The sequence below is a fragment of the Prunus persica genome, chromosome G4 (assembly GCF_000346465.2).
Source record: "Prunus persica cultivar Lovell chromosome G4, Prunus_persica_NCBIv2, whole genome shotgun sequence".
Classification (NCBI taxonomy): domain Eukaryota; kingdom Viridiplantae; phylum Streptophyta; class Magnoliopsida; order Rosales; family Rosaceae; genus Prunus; species Prunus persica.
The window spans coordinates 3896325-3920505 of record NC_034012.1 but is presented as its reverse complement, the minus strand read 5'-3'; the positions used below and the strand labels follow the sequence as shown (position 1 = coordinate 3920505).

The following is a 24181-nucleotide window of genomic DNA, read 5'->3' as shown; positions in this document are numbered from 1 at the left end:
TCATTTGCTTTGGCTTGTGAGTAGTTCCACTTCCACCTTTCGATATAAATGAATCTCATCATTATAATATAAGGATGTTCGGTTTCTCAACTATGATATCGTTTGATTTTTAGGTTTTTTTTAATGATTGTTTATGCAAAAGATCAATTGAATCGGAAATTGTTTAGCAATTTGATTATTCATATAATTGTTTCAGTTTTATCTAATGAATTGCATTTCTTTTTCACATTAAAGTGACCAAATAACTTCAAATTTAGATTATTTTTTTGTAAAGATTACCTAAAATATAGACGGCTCCAATTGTTGAACTTCGAAATAACCTTAGGAAAGATATGTGTGCATATATATTTATACGTGGTCCATTTTTACAGATGGTATATTTATTTTTATCTGCAAAAACTGGAAATGGATGATCCAGACATTAAACCAATAACTAATGGATAAAGTTGATACATGTAAAGTTGTAACTAATGGCCGTTTTGTTCCCCGTATTGCTAATGGAGTTTGCGGATCGCATTGCATGATGATTCAATCTTCGCTAGGAGGGCTTTTTGTTTTGGTTAGATGATGGTATTCTGTCCTATCATGGAGTTTAAATTTATGTTTTGATTATCGACGCTTTTGTAGTATGTAGCATGTGTGATACTTTTTTTACTTGGGGATTTTGTCCCGTGATTTTTCCCATGAAGGTTTTAACAAGGCCAATATTCACATGTTGATTTTATCATACACCTTTCAATTTATTTAAGGAAACTTAACAATAGTATGTTTTTGACATGGTGGTGACAAACTAGCATTAAGGATAGAAGGTGATTTTTTTTTTTTGGGTCAAGATAGAAGGTTGATTATTAAAGATTATATATTTTTACATGGATCTCGCGGCTCAACATCTTTACACATGTGGAAATGGATTATTCAGATTTATACCTTCTTTATAAATCAGGACATACATGTAACAGTACCAATTTCAGTTTATCTTAGGAAACTTGACAGAGTGCTTCCAACATAGACACATGAAGATGACAAACTGGCATTGGCAGAAGGTGGTTCTTCTTGTTACATTGAAACCAAGAACAAAAGAAAAAGAAAGAACGAAGAAACCAAGTCTAAAGAAAAGGGACAGAATGAAAAATAAAAGAAAGAAGATGATCGATAACAACCTATTTGTTTGCCTTCTATGGCAAACTGAGCAGCTAGAGTCAACTTTTTCACAGCTATTCTGAGCTTTGAACAAAACCTAAAACATTTTTTTTCCTAAAATTGGGAATTTGACATCATTGGCACAGATTTCTCGAACAGCCCTAGCCTATAATCAGCCAGCCTTGACTTGTACGCGGACTTTTTGTATTCACACCACGTGAACTCTTTGTACAAGCTTTCTTCTCCTTCTGCCATAAGTGACGGCAGAGGTGCTATCTTTTCACTCAAAGGTGGCCCTCCAAAGAAGATCATTGAAATCCTTGAACTTGTAGTGTCTGCCAAAACCCTATGCTTCACGCTCTTGAACCTCCCATTGCTCATCACCTGCATCAAAGCCACTTCCAAAATTAGTGAACACACATTTTCCACACAAAAAACAGTACATAAAGGGCTCGTCACCTTCCATGTGTTTCTCTATAAAATCACTTAAAGTGATTTTCTAAAATCACTCCAAAACGCCAAAAAAATTTACCCCAAAAGAAAATGGCAGAAGAGGAAGTGATATTTTGCTGGTGGCATGTTGTAAGAGAGTGTTTTGGAAGGAAGTAAAGTAAAGAGGGAAAATGCAAGTTGGCTGCCAGAAGTTAGGATTTGACCATAATTACCAAAGCAGAACAAATAATATGTATAAAAACAAAAAGTGAAGAAAAAAACAATAATTCCATTTATATTGGTACCTGCAAACAATCACCAACATTGATGAAAAAGGAGTTCTGATCAGGTGGGACAGAAACCCAAGTCCCATCCTTGAGGCTGATTTGCAGGCCTGATGTGTTGTTTGATCTCAGGACAGAGATGATCTGTGGGTCTGTGTGCTCCCCAAAGCCAATCAAGTTTCGTCCACTCAATGCCTGAAGCTCTGGGCATGGCGGATAGTAGTTTAGCCTGAAGCAACAGTCGCTCTTATCCTCTCTCAAAAGATTGCTCAGCGCATTCCTTGGCTCAATCCCCAGCCCATCAACCATCAATTCCAATACCTCAAAGGTCATCTTCTTCACCGCGCAGATATAATCTAACACTGCATCACTGTAACACGAAATGAAAGCAAAACCAATGGAACAAAAGTTAGATTACTTTGTATACGTTTTTGTTTTGTTTCTTTGTAAAACAGAGTGAGAAACAGAGTCCTCTGTTTTCCTGTTGAGAAAATTTTACCGGAAAATTTCTGGGTTTTCTTTGAAAATGGAGAGGGACTTGGGGTAGATGATATCAGGATTGGTGTTGAGAAGGATGTATTCAATCCAACCCACGTCACCGTTTGGGCCAATTCTCTTGCTTCCGTAGCCGAATGGATCGGCAGGGCCTGCCTTCTCTTTCTCTGACTGGGGTAAGTTAAAGAATTTGAGAGCTTGGGCTTCAAGCGTGGTCATGAAGTCCAATGGCACTCCATGGTTGACCAGCTTGAACAAGCCGTAGTCTTGACAGGCCTTGACTATGTGGTGTTTTGCTTCAGGGTCTGAGAGGTCCACGACTGGAATTCCAGTGAACAAGCTGGTGGGCTTGCACGCTTTGATCAGATCAGATAAATGGTCTAATGCCGCGGGTTGAGAAAGAACCACCATAGCTGATGTTGCTGCACAAAGAGATGTTTGTGTTTGTTTTTAGAAAAGAGAGAGATGTGGGAAGAAGAAGAAGAAGAAGAGGGGTTTTAAAGTTTGGTTTGGTGAGAATGTTGAGAGGGGGAGGAGGGTGATGGGTTTAAATGGGGAAATGGCTTTGCTTATTTATTATGCATGATGACTATTGAGGGGCAGAGGCGTTAGGAACTATAAGGAGGAGCCATCTGGCTTTGTGTTGTGCGTCTGCTTGGTGTGGTGTGTTTATGCTATCGAGGGAGAGAAATTGCTTTTTCTGATTTCAGGAAACACAAAACAGAAAATTATTAGGGAAACACAAAACCTCTCTTTGATATATAATAATATTTACTACATAGAAAAGGACCATCTGCATTCACTTTTATAATAATTATATATATATGATATATATGATATATACTTGCATGAATTGGTATTTTGAGTCATGAAACAGATTCATTGTTACATGAGCGAGGGGGATGATGCATAAAATATGCACTCGCATGAATTAGTTTGAATTTCATTAGCCTTCGAAAATAGTATTTACTTATATATTTTGTTCGGGGAAATTTTATTTACTTTCTTACACGAATTGTACTAGTAGATTCCATGTACTCTTGTTATAATATAATTATATAATTTAAAAGTGAAAAATATCAACTACGTCGTCCACTTATATTATAACAGGTCTTGTTATATTGAAGGTTTTTATATTATGTTATAATCCTTTTGGGTCTCAAAGCAATTAATCATGTGATGGTGAGCGTCTGCTTACATAGACACATAAATAATATAATTATTTGCTGAAAAGAAAAGATCTTGAGTTTGATACATTGGAGCGAGATTTGTGGCATGGGAACCTATTAGGAAAGAGATTCTGGAAGAATTGTACCAAAAAGATTCTGTAAGAAGCTTGAAGTAACAACACCACTTCATAATTTTCTTAACCCCAAAAATAGAATATATATATATATAGAGAAAAAAAAAAAAAAAAACCAATGCCTCTACTTATTTGCTCTTATTATAGTCTTCTAGCTTTAATAAGAGCTTTTTACAAAGGGGCTCATTTCAATAGGCAATAATCGTATGAGTCATTATGTAGTGAGGGCCTTATATATGACATTTAGGTTAAATCATATCTTTTAACTTTTAGATCAGTCTAATCCATTTGATCTAACGACTAACTAATTTGATTCAACAGTTAAAAGATATGGTCTCATCTAAGGGCGATAATAAATAAAGAATGTCACCAAGTCATCATTCCCAAGTTAGGAGACTGGTTAGGGTAAAGAGAAGCTAGCCTCAATTAACCGAATTTTTTGCTGTATTGCACCTAAATATGATGTGGACTTCCATATGTGAAAGTTTCCATTGCATTATATTAGTATGTTGGATGGGGAAGGCAAAAAGATGAAAGGATAAACTTTGATATATGATTGCTTAAATGTGGCATCTTAAAAGGGAAATGAGAGCCCCATGTACTGCCTCCAACATAGATTTCCAATATTATTACTGCTAAACACTAATTAACTATGAGTTAAAACCCTACCCCTCTCTCTATCTTTTTTTTTTAAATAATAAAAATACTAATTAGTAGAGTGGTGGGGATGAGGTTTTTCAGTGATAATGGGGAACTCATGAATTATTATTGGATGGGGCATTGGCAAGTGCCCAAAAGGTCCTAATGCTATTCCTGTGACATGCATATAATTAAAAAAATATTATGCATGAAAGGGATGTAATTTTTTTTCTTTTTTTTTTCTTTTATTTCTTTGGAATGAAAGGGATATAGTTGACTTTAACAAATTGTTTTCTGCAAGGTGCTTTGCATATCTTACTATCATATCTGTAATTGTTTTTACATGTATATAAAATCAAATTAATGTTTTATGATGGTAACACGTATCTTGGCTTGGTATTATAAATTGTATTCCAAACTGCCGAATAAGAGGTATATATATGCATGAATAATTGAAAAATTTATTGTCGTTGTTTTAGTTTTCATTTTTTCTTGTCCCATATTTCGCAAAATATGCCATGAATGACAAATGTCTCAAATGTTCGACATGAAAAAAAATGGGTCCGGTTTTTTTATTTTATATATTTGATATAGATTTTGTCAGATTTTATAGAGTCCAATCGCATGACTTTCTTCAATAAATCATACATGAAACTAATTAAATTCAGTTTCTTGAATTGACAAATAATTGTATGTTTTTGTTTCTTTTGTACAGGAAAAAAAAAAAAAGCTGTGAGAGTCGATCGAACATCTAATGACGTGGGTACGTACAAATAATTGAGTTTGTGCCAACAAAGGTTGGTTGAGTTGGTAAAGATCATTCTCTTCATTATCAAGGCCTAGGTTTGAGTTTCGTTGCCGATAATCTCTTTTGATGGATAATCTATAAAAACATAAAAAATAGACTAAAACCTCATACATAAGTCCTCAAAAAAATCTTAGGATGTCTAGTCTTGAGATAAGGTAGCTTCCCCTCGTCATAAACTTTTTGCCAACAGACAAATAATTGCGTTTGTTGATGTCTCTCATTGGAAAATTATTGGGCATGCATCATGCATGTGTGAAATAATACATAAAGTTCTGTAGGGTAAACCACATATAATTGATCAGTTAAAATTAGAATGAACATTACACAAATAGTAAAGCCAAATTTTCTAAGTAAGGATCAAACTTGGAAAGAATGGTCCAGAAATTGTCACGTAGTATCACCAAAAACAAAGTATGGTCAAAATGATTGCTACGTATGCATTCCGAAATTCTCAAGACAGATTTTCACTTATCCACTGACATAGTTGAACAAGAAAAAACTTCTTAACTATTAGCTGGCTGGCTCCAATATGCTAAGTTGTCGACTTCATTATAGTTGAGAAAGTAAAAGTATATTATTTATATATATATAGCTACTTATAAGAAGATCAATATTTTGTTAAGAATAATCGACTAAAATTATTGTTAATATCACCCTTGCACCTAGAAATTTGTGAACTTTAGCTTGATTCGGATAATTTTTATATGTTTCGGGTACACACTTTCGATTTGGAAAGAAAAAACTATTAAGTTCTTTAGGTTCATATTGCCAAATAAATACAAATGCATCTGATTGGTCAAAGAACACAAGAGACCCCTTTGAGTTAATGGAAGAAAAGCTATCGTACTGTTACAATCAAATATATTGAGGACAATGGAATAACTACAAACATAATTTAAGGGTCGTTTTAATTTTGTTTCGTAATCGTAAAGGTTCTGATTACAGCACTGATATTCTTTGCTTGTGTAGGCAAAAGGATATTAGCGTGTGGAACAACACCTTTTACTAAATTCATGGTCAAAGTCAAACTAAATTAAATAAAAAGTCATGATCAAACTCCTTAATTTAGCCCTTAAAAAAACCTGAAAATAGAGCTCCATATGTAAATTTTATCTAGAGCAGTAGGCTCCCATTCCCGTCACTCAGGAATCTTCTTTTTTATTTTTTCTGAAACAATAATGCAAGGCAAGAAATGACGTGTCATGAAGAAGGTGGAGACATAGAGATAGAGATTAAACTGCCTGCATTATGCGTATGGTTTATACAGACTTTTTCAAGGACTGACTGACTTGGATATAGACCTATCTCTCCAGTCTCTGCAGAGACTTTTTATCTGCATGAGAGGGTAGGTGGTGGAACAGCCAAGGTCCCTAGTCGGGGCAGTGGACGTTAACTCTTGAGAAAACATATCGAAAAATAGTGTAGATGCAATTAACCTGATCAACTCTCACTCCTCACTGCCAAAAAATGAGAGAGAAAAAGAGCTCTGAACTATGAATCTAGACCGCATAACCTGATCCAACTATGACACTGCCCTTGGAGAAAAAGTTGGATTGTCTACCCTTTAGGTTTTCTATTTGTATCCAACTAGCCTTGGGACTTGGCTACAAAAATTAATTGTTAAATATTTATATTGTCGGACTAGGAATTTAAACCGCATGTATAGCAATAACAAACACGATCATTACTGGTTAAAATTTAGGACATAGATAATGTTTCCTGTGAGTTTAAAATACAACTGAGATTGACAAAGGCGTTTGAATTGTATGGTGTAAGCTCTTTACTTTTGGAATGTGATTCCTCTTGGTTTCTTTTAGGCATTGAATTGGTTTCATAGGGCATGTTTGACAGTTTGAGTATGACTGTGTGACATTGACAAGCCGCTGGGGTTACAGCTGCCTATGGCCCCCCCTACTAGATTCCCTCTTCAATTGGCAAAAAACCATAAGCCCATACATCTCCTTCTGTGCAAGTGCTTTTCTAATACTTCTCTACCAAGCTAAAGCTTATAGCTATGGTACTGGCTAGGGCATGTATCTATCAGCAGTACACGTGGTACTATTTCGAAGCTTGATGATAAAACATACTTAGTGTGCCACTGACACGTGGAGCACCAGGGTACGACTACGACTTGATTGTAGCTGTAATGGCGTCCAGCTTGGTCATCATCAGTCAGAGTCAGCATCTCTCATTAACGACGTACACACATACATACACTCTCCTCCCATTTATTCCTCCATCTCTCCTTACCGTCCGTCTCTTTGAGCTGTGAATCGACAATAATGGGAGAACCTATCTATATGTGTGCCAGCTTCTAATATGGCGCCCATGCTTTCCTCAGCTCCCACGCTTACAATGAAATACGTATGGTCTCTATCTATTTATGTTAGTTTATGTCAGAACCATAGTTTGAAATATCGATAATATCGAGGATATTTCGATTTTTTTGAATCACGGATATTTCGGAACATATCCATGTACATATCGTATAAATATCGACAATATCGACGATAATATCGGAAAATATCGATGTCGATAATATCGGAAAATATCGATGTCGATAATTTCGCTCACATTTCAGCAATATTTTGTCAAAATATCGGTGTAATATCGCTAAAATATCGAAAATATCGAAAATATCGATGTGAAGGAAAAAAAAAGTTTTAATTAAAAAAAAAAAGAAGGGAAAAAGGGGATATGAACCCCTCCCATTTTACTCCTCCAACACCTTAAACACCATATCACTTATGTTTTTGTGATAATATGCTAAAATATTTATATTTATATGGGTGGTATGTTAACAATTACATGCAAAACTATTTTGGGGATTTATCATTTGATAACTACTCTTCACAATACACTTACTCTACACATAGAGATGATGAAGATAGTGAAAAATTTGAACCTCGTAGGAACTCTATGTGGTACTAAGTCATTCATGTATCTTACCATGCAATGTATAAAGTGTAAATATTATAGTAAATCATTATATATGAATGATTACTGTGTATTTAATCTTTTTTCATTAATTATTACATATTTTTTACACTCATAGTGTTTGCCCGCTTGCTGTATAATCAACTTAAATTAGTTAAATCCATCATGCAATGCATTTCCTTCTAATTTTTTGTGATAAACTCATAGATAATTGACTAAATAGACATTCTCCAAAGTTTCAATAAAAATTTCCAAGTTTTTCTTACAATTTCCGTGGTTTTTATTCAATTTTTATCGATATCGATAATATCCCAATATTTCCATCGAAATTTCTATATTTTTGGACTACCGATATTTCCGATATCATCGATATTTTAGACCTTGGTCAGAACAACGTTAGGTTAGTCATATATGTATGTGAGATGTAACATATTTATCTTTCGTGTTTATGTCTAAAATAATATCCTTAAAGCATTCAAAGTCCAAATTCCTAACATTTACATTGGAAAGGTGATTAAGGTGGTTTCCTAAAAACATATATTAAGAAAGGACTCAAATGTTGTTTTGGGCTAGTAAACGTTGTTAAATGCTCAAAAAATCTCATACGTCCTAACAAAGCAGTGAATTTGACTTGTGGCATCTTTCTCTTTAAAAAGCAGGTCATGAGCTCAGATCAGAAATCAGCAACCAAACCTATATTTTTTTATAATTTACCCCAACTCTTCCTCAATCGCCATCGCTAGCTGTTCTACATCATATCATGAGTAATGATTTCTTTTTCTTTATAGGGAAGGAGTAGTTACAACTTACAATGCCCACCACAAAATAAACAAAACCAAATTAATTACAAAAACAAGGAATCAACCTAGATTTACCTCTAGGAAGACAAAATGGACTGAGTCTATCGATTATAACATATAATTTATAGTAAATTAATGGCTTAGAATATCCCTCCAAGCTTAGGCAATTCCCACGTACAACGATATGCAAGCTTACAAAATAATATTTAATAAAAACGTTTATTCGAAGACTAATTGATAGTAGTGGTTAAACTAGAGGCTTAGAGGAAATGACCAAAAAGACTGAAGAACGATAGTCAAAATGCCTATTTGTCAGAGATAGCATAAATATTTGTGGTAAATTGGTCATTAACTTCATCTAAGAGACTCCAAATTGTGACCGATAATTTTCACTGGAAAAGTACGAAATTAACGCAGAATATATGCTAATTAATTGCCAAAATATATGATTGATGTTGTCTCATAGATGAGGAAAAAAGAGGTGCACATAGTGCCACTGCCAGATTCTTTAGTGATTTGGAATATTGCATGGTCAGTTGACACGTGGGAACTTGGAAGAACAAGGCTATTTTGGCACGGGAATCTTACAGTTCAATTTTATTAGAACACTTTCACCTGTTCTACCATAGCAAAGAGTACGAGCAAGTAAGGATAGACACGTGAATAATGCTATTCTTTTGCTTTTCCACTCATTGTCATGACAAGTAAAAGTGATATGATCATTTAAATTTATGAGTGGTCTAAACATCCCACACCATGACTTAGAAATTATTTAATTGATATATATTCTACGAAGAAAAACATTATAAATATGTGCAGTTTTGTTTTTTGGATTGATTGAATTATATTATGTGAAGTGTAAAGAGAAGTTTTCCATACAAATATAAGATATATTATGGATATACAATATTCTCTCATCTTACGGTTGCGGACGTTAATGTAAACAGGGAGAAACTGAGCGAGTAATAATAGAAAATACATGGTATCTGCATAATAATAACATTCAAACGTCTGCATGAGAGAATTTATGAATGAGTATGTATAATTCTTTTCTGTTTATACAAAATATATCTTTTGGTAGTCAGATTCATTCAAAAATAATGACTGAGTTTTTTTCTTTCCATTTTTGGTTGGAATCTAGATTTGTTTGTTGGGCTATTACCATAAATGGTATACAGAAAAACATGTATAGTTTCCCCTCTTAAATCTCTGATTTCTCCAAGTGTAGATCTGGATTTGTGACAGGTGTTAGAATGGTTGGAAGTTGAAGACATAACCACCCACTGAAGAAGAAAAAAAAATCTGCAATTTTGTACATTAAGTGCCTGGGAGTTTGGTAGAATATGATATAAGCTCTCTGTTTCGATACCTCGTCACCCTATTATTTAAAAAACCCTAACCCTTTTGCCCTGACATTTAGACAAAGGAGACGTAGAAGGGCTAAGGCCATCACGTGTATTGGAGCAACTGTTGGATTTTGATTGGGCATTTGGCCGCTGCACCTCAGGGCTGCTGAGGCTCGACCTCATGCTCCTTTAACATTTTGTTCAACCCAAAGCCTGTCATCAGGCCCTGAAACTGAGCTGATCACCTAAACTTCTCAACAGTTTGTATTTTCCCACACATTCTGCAACACCAGACAGGGAAGGAAACCAACTCACTTCCTTGACTTCTCCTCTGCCTTCTGCATCATCCGATGCATTCGATTCTGAAACAACATGATTTTCTGACAGTGGTTACTACTAGAACGACACAAGGCCTTCCCCCTTGGATCCTCTTACATTACACATGATATATATTAGACAAATATATCTTACATGTTTCTTGGTCAACAGACATGTATTTTGTGTTACAGAAAACAAAATCCTAAATTAGTCAGACACAGTTCTGAAAATATAGCAGTATAATCTCCACCAAGGAAAAAATTTAACATATATCTGTATACATATGTACACGACTATATTCAACATCCAAAAGAAAACTATATATAGGAATACTCTTATTAAGCTCATTCTGCATTGTATTTCAATGATCCGAATTGTCTATTATTTAGATATTCATTTAAAAATTATCCCTGTGAAAAATCATTTGAATCCAAACCATTTGATCACTCAATATAATGGTTATTTTTTTTAATTTTTTGAAAGCACCGTATTTGTTTATTTTGTCGGTCACTATGCCTTAATGGTTTCTAATTTGTCTATTTTTTTTTTGCAAATATAATCTATGAAGTATGAATGAAGACCTAGACGGTCGAATCGTTGAAATGAAATTCATAGTGGACACCCCATAAGCAGAATTTGAAGAATCCCTCAATAGTTATTCCCATCAACTCTTGTGAAAATGCTATAATGAGGGGGTTGTGGGATCCCACTATCCAATAAATATAATCATGAAGTATTAATGAAGACTTGTGGAATAGACGGTCGAATCGTTGAAATGAAATTCGTAGTGGACACCTCATAAGTAAAATTTGAAGAATCCCTCAACAGTTATTCCCATAAACTCTTGTGGAAATGCTATAATGAGGGGATTGTGGGAGGGGTTCAATCCCACTATCCAATAAGAGAGAGAAAATATTGTACCTCAACCCCCTCACCAAAATCCCCCTCATTGTAGCATCTCCCCAACTCTTGATCTTGTTTTTACCATGAGGACAGCTAGCTATTTTCTCCCGTGGGTAAAGCCGAGCCCATCTTTTGGTGACAAAAAAAAAACACTGCAGCTGGTAACATTGCCCATCCTATATGCCTAAAGCCCACTCCATACGTATATTATTAAACCATGCTTCTTCATCTTCTTCTTTTTAATTTTTTATGTCAATGAGCATGTAAAAGACCTCAATGGCTTGCGATGTAACTTAAGTTATGTCAGCCTTTCAACCTACCAAAATTTTGGACTTAGCACATTTTATCCAACTAACTCACAGTCTCATCCAGTTAAATTCATGATTTTCAGGTTTGGATTGTGCCTTAACCATTCTAATTGTCCACTCTACCTTTTATTTATTTATTTATAAATTAAAAAAAATTAAAAAATCATCATGAAGATGAGTCTCCAACCAAGGAGGAGCTTCCTCCTCCCAAATAGTAATATCGTTACACCTCAAAGCAAAACTAGAAAGAGTATATGCAACACGATTACAATCACGAGCGATAGCAAAATCCCTCTTGAGACAGTCACATTTTGAAGCTTCTTGGTACTTCCCCCGGATAAGTCGACAAACATTTGCATTTGCTCATATGCTAACACCAAAAATGTATTATTGAAGGAAGAAAAAAAAGTGTTGTCTTTGTTGAGTGTGTTGTCCTTGTAATTACAATTTCACAAACCTGCTGGAAAACAAGAATTGCTTTATATTTTAGAAAATATGCCATGAGAATTTTAGTGCCCGTTTGGTATTGCTTATTTAGAGTGATAAGTGATTTTTTTTTTTAAATTTGGGAAGCCGAGGCCCATTTGATAAACTATGAGAAAATCACTTATTGTTAAAAATTGTTGTGAGAGAAAACTATAAGGAAAATCAACTAATGAGTTGCTTTTATTTTCTGATTATGCAGGAATCAGTTTCGAAGATGTGCTAGGTTTAATGATTATACAGAAATCATTTTTTAATTATGCGAGAATTAGTACTAACAACACTTTTAACAAAAAGTTTACCAAACGTCAAACTATTTTCTCTCACAGATGATTTCTCTCACATCAAATCTAACAGCAATTATTTCACAACACATCAATACCAAACTGGCTCTTACAATTTAATTTAATTAGGCAGAATAAAAAATTTATAAATTGGTTTGGAACTTAAGTATTATTGAACATAAACTTGAAAGTGACATGATCACTTACATTTCTAATAAATAAATTTGTGGTATTAACATAACACACAACAGTCTTTTGGAGCAGTACGCACAACAGTCTTGGGGCAGTAATGATTGTGTTTTTTTCCATTATTGGTTAGAATCTGTATTGTTTGTTGGACTATTACTATAAATGGTATTATTTAAAAATATAAAAAATAACATATATTTCCCCCCTTTGCTCTGACATTTATTTAAAATGCCCATCACGTTGCTTTTGGATTGGGCATATTGTTCAACGCAAAGCTGTCATCAGGCCCCGAAACTGAGCTGATCAGCTAAGCTCCTAAATAGTTATGTCATCAGAACTTGACGTATCATCATGATTTACGACAGTTGTTAGTGGTTATTACACACGATATTCTGCCTCTCTTGCAACCTCTTACACACGATATATACATATAATACACAAATATCTTATATGTTTCTTGGTCGATTGAGGACATCGAAGACCTTATGAAAGATAAATCTGGTTTTTGATTCTCTTTTCTTGGTCGTCAGGCTAATGAGGTTGTGCACCGACTAGCTCGTTATGCTTTATTTAGTGAAAATAGAGTTGAGTGCTTTAATATTACAAGTTTTTCTGCATATGATAGGTTAGGTCTAAATAGTTCTTTTCTGTTTACTTGCAAATATATCTTTTGGGACAGTGCGCAGCACAGCACTCTTGGAATTTATATAAGATTCTTTCATAAATCTATATATAATGATAGTGTTTTTTTGCCATTTTTGGTTGGACTATTACCATAAATGGTCCCATCACGTTGGTTTTCTTCTTCAACATTTTGTGACAGGGAGGAAAACCAACACACACCTCCTTCACTTGTCCTCTGCCTCAGCCTGCATCATGCATTTGATTCTTTCTGACAGTGGTTAGTGGATGCCATAACTACACAAGGCCTTTCCCCTTGGAACCTCTTACATTACACATGATAACATACATATAATGGACAAATAAAGAAAGTAGAAATTTAGCCCATCCTTATTCCTAAAGCCCACTCCATGCTACGACCCCCCAACTATGGTTTATAATGTCATACGTCTTAAAGGGGACAACACTATTTTGGTATCCCCAATTAATAACACTATGACATACATGATAACACTTTTACGTGGCATTACATTATTGGATGGGAATAGGAAAATAATGTTATCTCCGTTGCATGTCTTCAAGGATATGCAAAAGACCCCAAAGGTTTGACATGTAGCTTATGCCAACCACCCAACTCAAGGAGGCCAATATATGGACTTTGCACATTCATTCCGTCATATGAAAGATAATTTCCTTTGAACAATTCATTCTATTGTTTGGGGGGGGGGGGGGGGGGAAGAGTGAGTAACGAAATAATGGAGATCAATTGAATTGAGGTCTAGGCAATAGAGAAAACAAATTTAATGCATTTTGATAATCTCTCAATTAAAAAAAAGAAGTAGGAATATCAGGCCGTCTAATTAGTGGTGGCGCTTTTCATATCTTGATCCGACCGCTGTGCTGCTTATGCTTAGACCCATGTGAAGGCGATGACATTGGATTTGGCAAACCCTCATTGTCAAGAGAGCCGATGAATGTTTCCCAGTATTCCTTGGCTTCTTTATTTTCTTCCAACATAGTATATATAATTGCCTGAAAATTTCAAAGTAACAATAATGAGGTGTTTTTCTTTTTAATTACAAGGTATATATAATAGCTTGCAAGAATGAATGAATGACCTTATATAGATGAACCCGACCATCCGATGGAAAAGCGTGGTCCTTGTTGAGACAAATCCATTTCAAAGCTTCTTGGTACTTCCCCTACATAAGCAGAAACACATTTGCATTTGCTTATATCCTAGCAAGAAATGTGAATATCGAAGAAGAAAAAGCGTTGTCTTTGTTGATTTCATACTGAATTCGGCTATATATTTTAGTGTGTTGTCTTCGTAACTGCAATTTGACAAACCTGGAAAATGAGAATTGCTACCAGTGCCATCTGCACATTGTATGCAGACTCCGTTTTTCCTCCCTTCACCATGTTATTGTATATATCTTCAAGTTGTCTTTCTGCCCTATCACCCTTTCCATCTTTGATCAGCCCTGCTGCTTGAATCTACAAGCAGTGCACTAAGTTAGCAGTAAGTACATTATAAATTCTAGCTAGGCCATGTGGATACGACGTTTTAATCGATATTACAGAAAATGTAATGATAGTATATATGTCAGTACGTTTTTGTTGGTGACAATGATATATCGAGAATTAAAGATATAAAGGTGAAATATTACTAATTCATTTTGCTTGCTACTTAAATTAAATGGATGTGACCAATGTTTTGTTGGTGTTATTTATGGCACCTCCGCATAGATTTCTCATGAAATAAACAAACATACAAGGGTTCAAGAACGTTAATTCTTCAAAAGAAAGGTAATTGTTCTAGCTGTGTGGCTTGAGCTTGCCTGTGAGTAGACAAGCTCATAAGATTAATGCCAGGAAAGGCAATTTTAGTGCGCATTTTTATGTTATTAGACTCTAAAATAAACTAATACAAACCTTTTAGTTCTATAATTGTAGTTGTTTACCCCAAATCTGACAGTACAAACTAATAACAGTGTGTGTATGGATGGAAGAGTATACCGTAAGATCTTCACAATCTTTTATGGAAGGCTCCGGAGGCGACTTGAGATTTTTAAAATTTGGGAGAATCGAGGTTTTAGATGAGGCAACGTTCTCATTCACCATCAACAAGGATTGTAACACGTCCTTGGCGCTTTTCGGATACAATATGTCTTGCTTTACAGAAGAGCGACTTGTCTGATACGGGTCCCTAACACCTGCAATGGCTCTTGGGGTGAACTTGTAGTTGCAATTCATGATGCCAAGGACACAGGCCAAAACCACAGAGGCACCGCCTATGCCTCTCACAATTAACTTTTTATCATCTTTGTCATTTGTTGAAGGTGTTGAGGGCTTGTTAAGAGCAGAAATCACAGGGCTGAAGGCATGCCCCGACACGGCATGGTGTGTGGAACACAAGGAAGAAAGTGAAAGAGGAGAAGGGTTGTTGAAATTGGGAAGGAGCCTGGGCACCCTAGTCACTCTCATGGGGGAAGGCACACATAGAGCACCATATTGGAGACACAGTGCAGAATCCATGAAATAATTTGTGCTGTTTTGAGGGTTTAAAGTACTAGGTAGCAATTGTAGAGTTAATTAACAATACTAGTATTTATTTGGTCATATTCTGAAATGGCAAGGACTGAGCATGTGACGCCCCACACACCGGACCCAGGGTATGACAGAATATGAGTATGAGGGCATTTCAGGAGTGAAGTAAGGTATCACTTTGTTAGTCAAGGCAAGGCATCAACATCATGTCCTTTTGTAATACAGAATTTTTCTTTTGGCAAAAATGAGACCAACCGTTCTTTGTCTAAGTACTTTGGCAAAAAACAAAATGTGTTACACATTCTTGAGGTGTGAGTAAGAATTTTTCAGAAAAAAATAGTTCTCTATATTTAGGCTAGGGTGACACAGCGAGATATAAGGAAATAGGGAGATCGAACGACAACTCTACAAGTAACACGCCAGAATCCACCAACAAACTGGAATCCATACTTTGTCTAAGTACTTTGGCAAAAAATAAAATGTGCTACACATTCTTGAGGTGTGAGTAAGAATTTTCCAGAAAGAAACAACAGTATTAACTGCATTACATTGTGTCTCTCTAATCTTTTTGATACAGTTCCCTGTATGTAGACCAGGGCCTTAACTAGATACTGGAAAAATGCTTTGCTTGGAAGATAAGAAATCCCAATAAAGCATTGGAATAAGTTATTGCTTCTCATCTAGGAGAAGAATGAACTTCTCTAACAGCTAGCAAAATCCCACCTTGCAAGACTGAAATCAGAATGATTTCATATCTTTTCCCAAGTATCAATTACAGCTTTTCTAAATAACTTGCCAATCACACGGCACCATCCTTTTTCCTCACATATTTCACAAATTTATGGTAACAATACATAACATAATATAAACTAAAAATCTCCCTAGAACAAACGTTAACATGGTGAATTTCTCCAAAAGTTTCAGTGTTAGAACTAAATATGGAGCGATGGCAACCGTGGTCTTTGCCAGCATTTATGTTGTAGGGGCTTACATATCTCGTGCCCGAAAAATGAGCAAAGAAGAGCATCAAGGTCCTCGACTTACAAGGTCCATGTCCATAGCAGTCCTCCATGGAGGGCAGCTTGCCTTGCAGAGATTGTTCGAATATCACGAAGCTCGAGCAGACAAATCTGCAGTGGAGATAGCTGAATGTGAGCTGAAGACTCACCTTGCAGAACAACACCCTGATTACAAGAAGCTGCAGGTTAGGCATCATCTCAGAATATAAATAGTCCACAATGGCATGATTAAATTTCAAGTTTATTAAAATGTTTTTTTTTCTTCTCTTAATATCAAATTAAGATGCTTGAGTTTACTAGCTAGCTTTGTTTCTTTGCCTATGAAAGTCGGTTATTGGGAAGCTTGAAATGAGTGGGAAAGAAGCCCAAGCAGTTGAAATATTAAAGAATGCAACAGCAAAAGCACGCAATGAAGGAAGAAACCATGAAGCATATGAATACGAGATGTTACTAGTAGAAATGCTTATATACAAGGTAAGTAGTTGTTACAACTATTTTTACTTAAAACATTCCAATTCATAAAGAAAATTTTACTTTTCTTCTTGGGTTTTGATGGTTGATGTGCCGTAGGGAGATTTTAAGGAGGCGCTCGGCCGTGAATGCTTGAGACATGCTGAGATTTCGGATGCACGGCGTCCACTGTTCAAGGTATGAAAAGTTCACCTTGAACTTTTCTTGGCAACCAATCAAACCCAAATGAACTAACAATAAGTTAACATGACTATAATTTTGTATTTCCATGTTTTCAGGCTATCGTTCACATCATAGAGGGCAACAAGAATGAAGGGACAAAATATTGGAGAGAATTTAACGATCTAAAAGAAGAATTCCATTGTACACCCTGTATGAAAGAAAGCATGGAAGAATGCCAACTCCATAAACTCAGTACAAATTTCAACGAGTTTGAGAAGGTCGTCGACATCCTCAAAAAGGACATAATAGAGGTACAAGCAAAAAGAAACAAGAAATAAGAGATGAGCTTTTAGCTATTGACTTTTCCTTGACTAAAAAAAGAAAGTTGGAAAGGAAAAATCACACTCGCAAAAATATAGGGAATTGATTCATGTTTGGTGTCGTAGTACTAAATAAGAGTTCTATAGTGAGGGTTTTATCTAAGACCCTTAGATGATGTCCTATTTCGTAATCGTTGGATTAATTTCCTTATAGAATGACTCGAGTACTAAAACTAAAGTTCATTCTAGATCTCCAATGAACATAGCATTACTTTTTCGGGTTTGAAAATCTTTATTATTTAGAAGTCCAAAGGCAAGCGCGACAACTAGTATAAACGACAAAGTATGGATAAGTTCTAGACATTATTGCTAAAGATAATTCTTAGACAATGGGCATTACTGTTCTTTTAAAATAGCATCTCATAATATTCTCTGTTTTGATTTTCTCTGTCACGATCCTCCACATCAATCACTAATGGCAGGTCTAAAGAATGATGTGTTGACAATAGTTGGTGGTTAGGGTATATCTTTCCTTTTTCAATTAAGAGTAAATTTGGTTTTTGTTTGAAGAATGATATGTCAACTTTTAAGTCATTTAAATTAAATTTTAATGAAATGGCATGTGGAGGACAAAAATTAAGCAGATCATAGCAGAGAAAATCAAAGCAAAGAATCTGAGTACATTCCAATGTACAACTACCTCAGGTCCAAAATTCCCAAAGGCAAAGACCAGGCCCTAAATGTGAGCCCAAAAACTAGTACAAACGCATAAACCAAACTAACATATGATTAGACAAGATCATGAAGGACCACAAACATTATTTTTTTTAATTTTAAAAAAACAAAGAAAAACATTTTAGAAGTCCAAAGGCGAGCGCGACAACTAGTACAAACGACGAAGTATGGATAAGTTCTAGACATTATTGCTAAAGATAATTCTTAGACAATGGGCATTACTGTTCTTTTAAAATAGCATCTCATAATATTCTCTGTTTTGATTTTCTCTGTCATGATCCTCCACATCACTCACTAATGGCAGGTCTAAAGAATGATGTGTTGACAATAGTTGGGGGTCAGGGTATATTTTTTCTTTTTCAATTAAGAGTAAATTTAATTTTTGTTTAAAGAATGATATGTCAACTAAATTAAATTTTAATGAGATGACATGTGAAGGACAAAAATTAAACAGATTATAGCAGAAAAAATCAGAACAGAGAATCTGAGTCCATTCCAATGTACAACTACCTCAACAACATATATAGAACATGATCTTCTGGTCCAAAATTCCCAAGGCAAAGACCAGGCCCTAAATGCGAGCCCAAAAACTAGTACAAACGCATAAACCAAACTAAAATATGATTAGACAAGATCATGAAGGACCACAAACATTATTTTTTTAATTTAAAAAAAACAAAGAAAAACATTTTTATCAGCTGCTATTGATAATTCGATAAAGACCTGCCATTAGTGATCCATATGGAGGATCAAATCAACCCTACCTTGTAGGTCATCAAAGAAACTTGATTATTATTTTTCTTAAAGCAAAAGGCACTTCTAAACGTTTTTGTGTGATGATGATTATCGTTCATCATCTCCCTCCCAAGTCCTAAGTCTCAGAAGTCCAATGATGCAGCATTGAAAATGGAGCTGTCCACTAAATTGGGAATGCAATCCCTTGTACATTACACATAATGATAGCTTTTGAAGTTAGGCCACTTCATTAATTTTCCCCTCCTAGAAAAATTTAATAGGACTTTAAAGTTAGGCCACATTATTCTTAGTATGTGTAATGACATATTGCCACTTAATTCAAGAGTTAAGAGAACCCATTCCTTGTGAAACCAAGTACATTAAACCTTGGCAAAGCCAACGGATCCATAGCTCAATGGTGAGAGGATTTGGGAGCAAAGAGAGAAACTCTCATGTAACGGAGATAATATTTTTAATTATCTCTGATAAATACTGCAATAACACGTAGGATAATTTTTTCATATATCATTGTGTTATTGGTCGAGGATAGTAGAATAATGCTATCTCCATTGTATATACATTTTTTTTGACAAATTAGTGATCTCATGCTCGAATCCCTATAGCATCCCTTCCAAACTTTGAAGGAAAAAAAATCTTACCAAAAGCTAAAGATTGTAACTAAAGCTCCCATACATCATCAAACTAGCTACTTCTTTGACCAGAAAAACAAGCTAGCTGCTTCTTTGACTTCTCATATTCCAGGGGCAATTTGGGCCACTAGTTAGAAACTAGTTAACATGTGGGGATTATCTAATGTTTTTTTAATTTAATTAAATAATAATAAAGAATCTGCCAGAAAAGAAAGAACCATAGAATAGTAGATAAATGAGGAATATAAATCAAGGCGATCAAACTTATGAATTTTATGGGGAAAGCAACGTCCACTCCTCTGCTCTTTCAATCAAAGTTGGTCTTTTTCTCTCTGCTCTACCTCTTCACCTCTCTGTTTCTAGCTATCTACACCTCTCTCTCCCAAACCAAATGCCTCTTCAGATCCTCCCCTTTCGACCCAATTCAGGCCCCTCTCTTCTCCTACCCTGCAACCTATGGAGAGCACAAGTATGCAATCCCAACCCACCGTACCACTTGCTCGTCCCCTGTCTTTTTCTCAGGTACCCTCCATTTTTTGAGCTCATTTTTCTTCAATTTTGGCATTTGATTGTTTTGTTTGGAGATTTTCGTAAATGGGTTTTTATTTTTGTGCCCAGATTATTGGGTGGTCTTGAAGGAGATCCAAAATTTGTGTAAGAATTCTTCATGGTCTTCATCGGGTTTGAGGTATATGCAGGGCAAGGCTGAGACTTTTGCAGGAAATTTAAGTACCCAAGAGAGAATTCCCTATTTTGTTCATTATAATGATAGCACTGAATTCCCTTGTGGGTTTTTGAAGAAATTTCCAATTAGTAATTCTGGTTAGTTTGGTACCCAAGCAAGTTCGATAAAGTCTCAATTTTTATCTCCTTCCTTTTTAAATTCAGCTACATTTATGACTAAGCCTATTATTTTGTATGTAATTCAGATCGAACAGATATGGAAAACTGCAAAGGAGTTGTAGTGGTCTCTGCGATCTTCAACGACCATGATAAAATTCGACAGCCCCGAGGCCTCGGATCGAAAACCCTAGACAATGTATGTTTCTTTCTGTTTATAGATGATGTAACCCTCAAAGGACTTGTCAACCATAGATTAATTCCGAGCAAATCCAAAAACTATAAGATAGGAGCATGGAGGGTTGTCAAGGTTTTGAGCAAGGGATTGTATGAGAATCCAGCAATGAATGGTGTCATACCAAAATATTTAGTCCATAGGCTCTTCCCAAACTCAAAATTCAGCATTTGGATAGACGCAAAGTTGCAGCTGATGGTTGATCCGTTGCTGCTGATTCATTCACTTGTTGTGTCTGAGAATGCAGACATGGCAATTTCAAAACATCCCTACTATATTCATACCATGGAAGAAGCAATGGCAACTGCAAGGTGGCAGAAATGGTGGGATGTTGATGGCTTGAAGAGGCAGATGGAGACTTATTGTGAGAATGGTTTGCTTCCTTGGAGTCCCAGCAAGCTCCCCTATCCCTCAGGTATACCACTTGCAGAAAAGTTATTAGATTTCAGATGTCACTTTCAACGTTTTTGGTGTTGTTTTCTTTTGAAAGCATTAGACGGTCATTTAATGATACAGCTATATTGCAACTGTACACATACTTCAGGAACTATAACCTGTGATGTCTGTACAAGAGGTAGGTGCCAATTTTACAGGATAGCCATCAAATTATTGGTTTTGGTGTTTGAGAGTAAGCTCTAATCTGGGAATATTTTATTTCTTGTGAGAGGAAATGTTGAAATTTCTTCTCTTTTGCTCCTTGTTACACCCAATCCATCTTGTAAAAACGAAGATATTTGAAGAGGTAGGTGCACTTGGTGAAAGCTATCTGTACAACGTGGTTCAGAAATAAATAAAAAAGTGTGATCCAATGTGGTCCAAGCAAGCAACTTGCAAATCATGGCAAGGTAACACAGTTCACAATGCATTGGGATGGGAGTTTCAAGGGCAGATTATATTACATTATGACTTTGCCTACAGCAACTTGATAAATTAATTCATTGGGTCTTTGCGTATTTTCTTCTCTTGGGTTTACTTGAATTTTGCATGCACTGCATGCCGATCGACTAGAGGAGCTAATGACTTTGGTATTGGTATTTGGCAGATGTACCAGACAGTGCTCTAATTCTGAGAAGACATGGATTGAGGAGCAATCTATTCTCCTGCCTGCTGTTCAATGAGTTGGAGGCTTTTAACCCAAGAGACCAGTTGGCTTTTGCATACGTGAGAGATCTCATGAGCCCAAGGCTGAAGCTGAACATGTTTGAAGTGGAAGTCTTTGAGCAGGTTGTTGTTGAATACAGGCACAACATAAAGCGTGGAGGTGGGGCCAGTGGCAGAAAAGAGGTGGGGCTCAAAGGACCCAAAAGCAAAAAGACCAAAAGGGTAGGCCCTGATTTGTATGTTAATGGCAGCTGTTGCAGCAAGTGCCAGAAGTATCTTTTGGAGATGTGGGGTGAATCCGAGAGTTAATTTTTTTTGTCTCTAGTCTGCAAGCCTGCATGTTCCACAGAGAAGGGAGAAAAGAGACAGAGAAAGAAGATAGAAAACAAAACAAAGCCTAATTAACAAACTTGGAAGAGGCTCTCAATGATTAAAGCCAACAAACAATAAAGGTGGGCAGGGCTTTTTTATTCTTTTAGTTGGTGTTGACAGATTCTTAATTTAAGAGAAAGCATGCAATGGGGCCTCAAGACAAATCTTTGAAGTGGTAAAATTACAGGCATCAGTTGAGAAACCAGCTATTTATCTGCCTTTTTTTTTTTTTTTTTTTACTGCGCATATCAACACCAACTCTCAGGCTTCCAATAAGTAGAGTTCAAGTTTGTTTTTTTTAAAATTTTAGTATAAGCGATAGTCTAAACTATATAGAGGAGGATTTATCACACACGCATCTATGATGCCATGAGAATTCGAACATGAGACCCGTGCCTGCAAAGCAAGTTTGATTTTAGATTTGGAGGAGAAAATGGAGTTTTTATAGTTTTACCCTTTAGTTTATTTGCTGCCCCTCTTTTTTTTCTTCTTTAATTTTGGTAAATTTTTTCCTCACTTCCTTCAACACCATTGCTGAACTAATAATTGGATTGGAGGTTTGAGGCCATTACTCCCTTGTTTCAATTGATTGATTTAGTAACATTTTTGGGAGAAATTCAAATGTACTCTTACTCTATCTAAATTATACAACTAAAAAAGTGAGTGTCGTTATTGTTACATTTCACGAGGAAGATAATAAATTTCATCCAGATTAATCTCATCCCAAATTGTCCAAATTAAACAAATGGTGTTTCTAAATTATGTCAATCATTTATAGTGTTAGTATTGATTTGATTGAGTCAAAGATCCGAACAATTCACAGTATTTGATTGAGACTATTAGAAAATATTAAAAAATAGATAGACCGTTAAAGAAAGAAATTTGACTCCTATCAGAGGAAAAAAAAAAGTAAGAAGGAAATTTGACACTTCAAAAAGAAAAGAAAATTTATATTTCCCATGCATGCAAAAACCTCCCCTTAACCAGAAACAGCAATAGTAATCGATCGATCTCCACCACTTCCATTTCCATTCCTAACTTTTCTATACAAACCCTTCTCTCTCTCTCTCTCTCTCTCTCTCTCTCTCTCTCTCTCTGATTACACCCAAATGTCAGGCCAACAAATCGATAGCCACAGAGAAGACGCCGAGATCTATCACGGCGAAGCCCTATGCAAGCAGAAGTCCCACGAGTTGCTCGACAAAATGAGCCTGCCGCGTGCTCTCCTGCCCTTAGACGATGTCCTAGAGTTCGGTTACAACCACACCTCCGGATTCGTATGGCTCAAGCAGAAGAAGAAGAAAGAGCACCGGTTCCAGGCCATTGGCAAAATGGTGTCGTACGACACGGAGGTGACGGGCTTCGTCGAAGAGCATCGGATGAGGAGGCTCTCTGGGGTCAAAAGTAAGGAGCTTTTGATTTGGGTCTCGATTTCGGATATCTACGTGGACCCGAATTCGAATCCGGATAAGATCACGTTCGCCAACGGCACCGGGATCTCAAGGTCGTTCCCTGTCACGGCCTTTGGGCTTGAAGAAGAAGAGAAGAATGCTGATGGGAAAAAATGAAAGGCTTTTCTCTTTTTGGTCGAAGAAAAAAATGAAATATTGAATAACTTTTATTTTGTTTTTTTGTTTTCAATTCATTTAATATGTGATTACTTGTTACAGTTTCATTTCATTTTCTTTATTATTTGTTTTG

At 35.8% G+C, this 24181-nt stretch overlaps 5 protein-coding genes across 5 annotated transcripts; 3 read left to right on the top strand and 2 right to left on the bottom strand.

Moving 5' to 3' along the window:
* Positions 954-3061, bottom strand: LOC18779667 (gibberellin 2-beta-dioxygenase). Its single transcript, XM_007214655.2, has 3 exons — positions 2356-3061; positions 1878-2226; positions 954-1524 (listed from the first exon to the last, which is right to left on the bottom strand). The coding sequence occupies exons 1-3, from the start codon at positions 2760-2762 to the stop codon at positions 1255-1257; spliced, it is 1026 nt and encodes a 341-aa protein (XP_007214717.1). The 5' UTR covers positions 2763-3061; the 3' UTR covers positions 954-1254.
* LOC18779376 lies at positions 14009-15908 on the bottom strand. The gene is made up of 4 exons (XM_007212855.2): positions 15310-15908; positions 14641-14787; positions 14409-14492; positions 14009-14322 (listed from the first exon to the last, which is right to left on the bottom strand). Exons 1-4 carry the CDS (start codon positions 15826-15828, stop codon positions 14167-14169), a joined length of 906 nt encoding a protein of 301 aa, XP_007212917.1. The 5' UTR covers positions 15829-15908; the 3' UTR covers positions 14009-14166.
* Positions 16617-18069, top strand: LOC18781152. The gene is made up of 4 exons (XM_007212564.2): positions 16617-17044; positions 17187-17333; positions 17430-17507; positions 17609-18069. Exons 1-4 carry the CDS (start codon positions 16739-16741, stop codon positions 17828-17830), a joined length of 753 nt encoding a protein of 250 aa, XP_007212626.2. The 5' UTR covers positions 16617-16738; the 3' UTR covers positions 17831-18069.
* On the top strand, positions 20176-22690 carry LOC18779578. The gene is made up of 4 exons (XM_007214360.2): positions 20176-20454; positions 20551-20754; positions 20862-21422; positions 22050-22690. Exons 1-4 carry the CDS (start codon positions 20199-20201, stop codon positions 22415-22417), a joined length of 1389 nt encoding a protein of 462 aa, XP_007214422.2. The 5' UTR covers positions 20176-20198; the 3' UTR covers positions 22418-22690.
* On the top strand, positions 23043-24156 carry LOC18781264. Its single transcript, XM_007212766.2, has one exon. It carries the CDS (start codon positions 23590-23592, stop codon positions 24046-24048), a length of 459 nt encoding a protein of 152 aa, XP_007212828.1. The 5' UTR covers positions 23043-23589; the 3' UTR covers positions 24049-24156.

Coding starts and splice junctions, on each gene's coding strand:
- LOC18779667 (XM_007214655.2), bottom strand. CDS start 2,762: ATGGTGGTTCTTTCTCAACCCGCGGCATTAGACCATTTATCTGATCTG. Junction 2,227..2,355: donor GAAAACCCAGAAATTTTCCG/GTAAAATTTTCT, acceptor TTCGTGTTACAG/TGATGCAGTGTTAGATTATA. Junction 1,525..1,877: donor ATGTTGGTGATTGTTTGCAG/GTACCAATATAA, acceptor GCTTTGATGCAG/GTGATGAGCAATGGGAGGTT.
- LOC18781264 (XM_007212766.2), top strand. CDS start 23,590: ATGTCAGGCCAACAAATCGATAGCCACAGAGAAGACGCCGAGATCTAT.
- LOC18779376 (XM_007212855.2), bottom strand. CDS start 15,828: ATGGATTCTGCACTGTGTCTCCAATATGGTGCTCTATGTGTGCCTTCC. Junction 14,788..15,309: donor AAGATTGTGAAGATCTTACG/GTATACTCTTCC, acceptor CACTGCTTGTAG/ATTCAAGCAGCAGGGCTGAT. Junction 14,323..14,408: donor GTCGGGTTCATCTATATAAG/GTCATTCATTCA, acceptor TGAAATTTTCAG/GCAATTATATATACTATGTT.
- LOC18779578 (XM_007214360.2), top strand. CDS start 20,199: ATGAATTTTATGGGGAAAGCAACGTCCACTCCTCTGCTCTTTCAATCA. Junction 20,455..20,550: donor GTCCCCTGTCTTTTTCTCAG/GTACCCTCCATT, acceptor TTTTGTGCCCAG/ATTATTGGGTGGTCTTGAAG. Junction 21,423..22,049: donor CAAGCTCCCCTATCCCTCAG/GTATACCACTTG, acceptor GGTATTTGGCAG/ATGTACCAGACAGTGCTCTA.
- LOC18781152 (XM_007212564.2), top strand. CDS start 16,739: ATGGTGAATTTCTCCAAAAGTTTCAGTGTTAGAACTAAATATGGAGCG. Junction 17,334..17,429: donor TAGAAATGCTTATATACAAG/GTAAGTAGTTGT, acceptor GATGTGCCGTAG/GGAGATTTTAAGGAGGCGCT. Junction 17,508..17,608: donor CACGGCGTCCACTGTTCAAG/GTATGAAAAGTT, acceptor CCATGTTTTCAG/GCTATCGTTCACATCATAGA.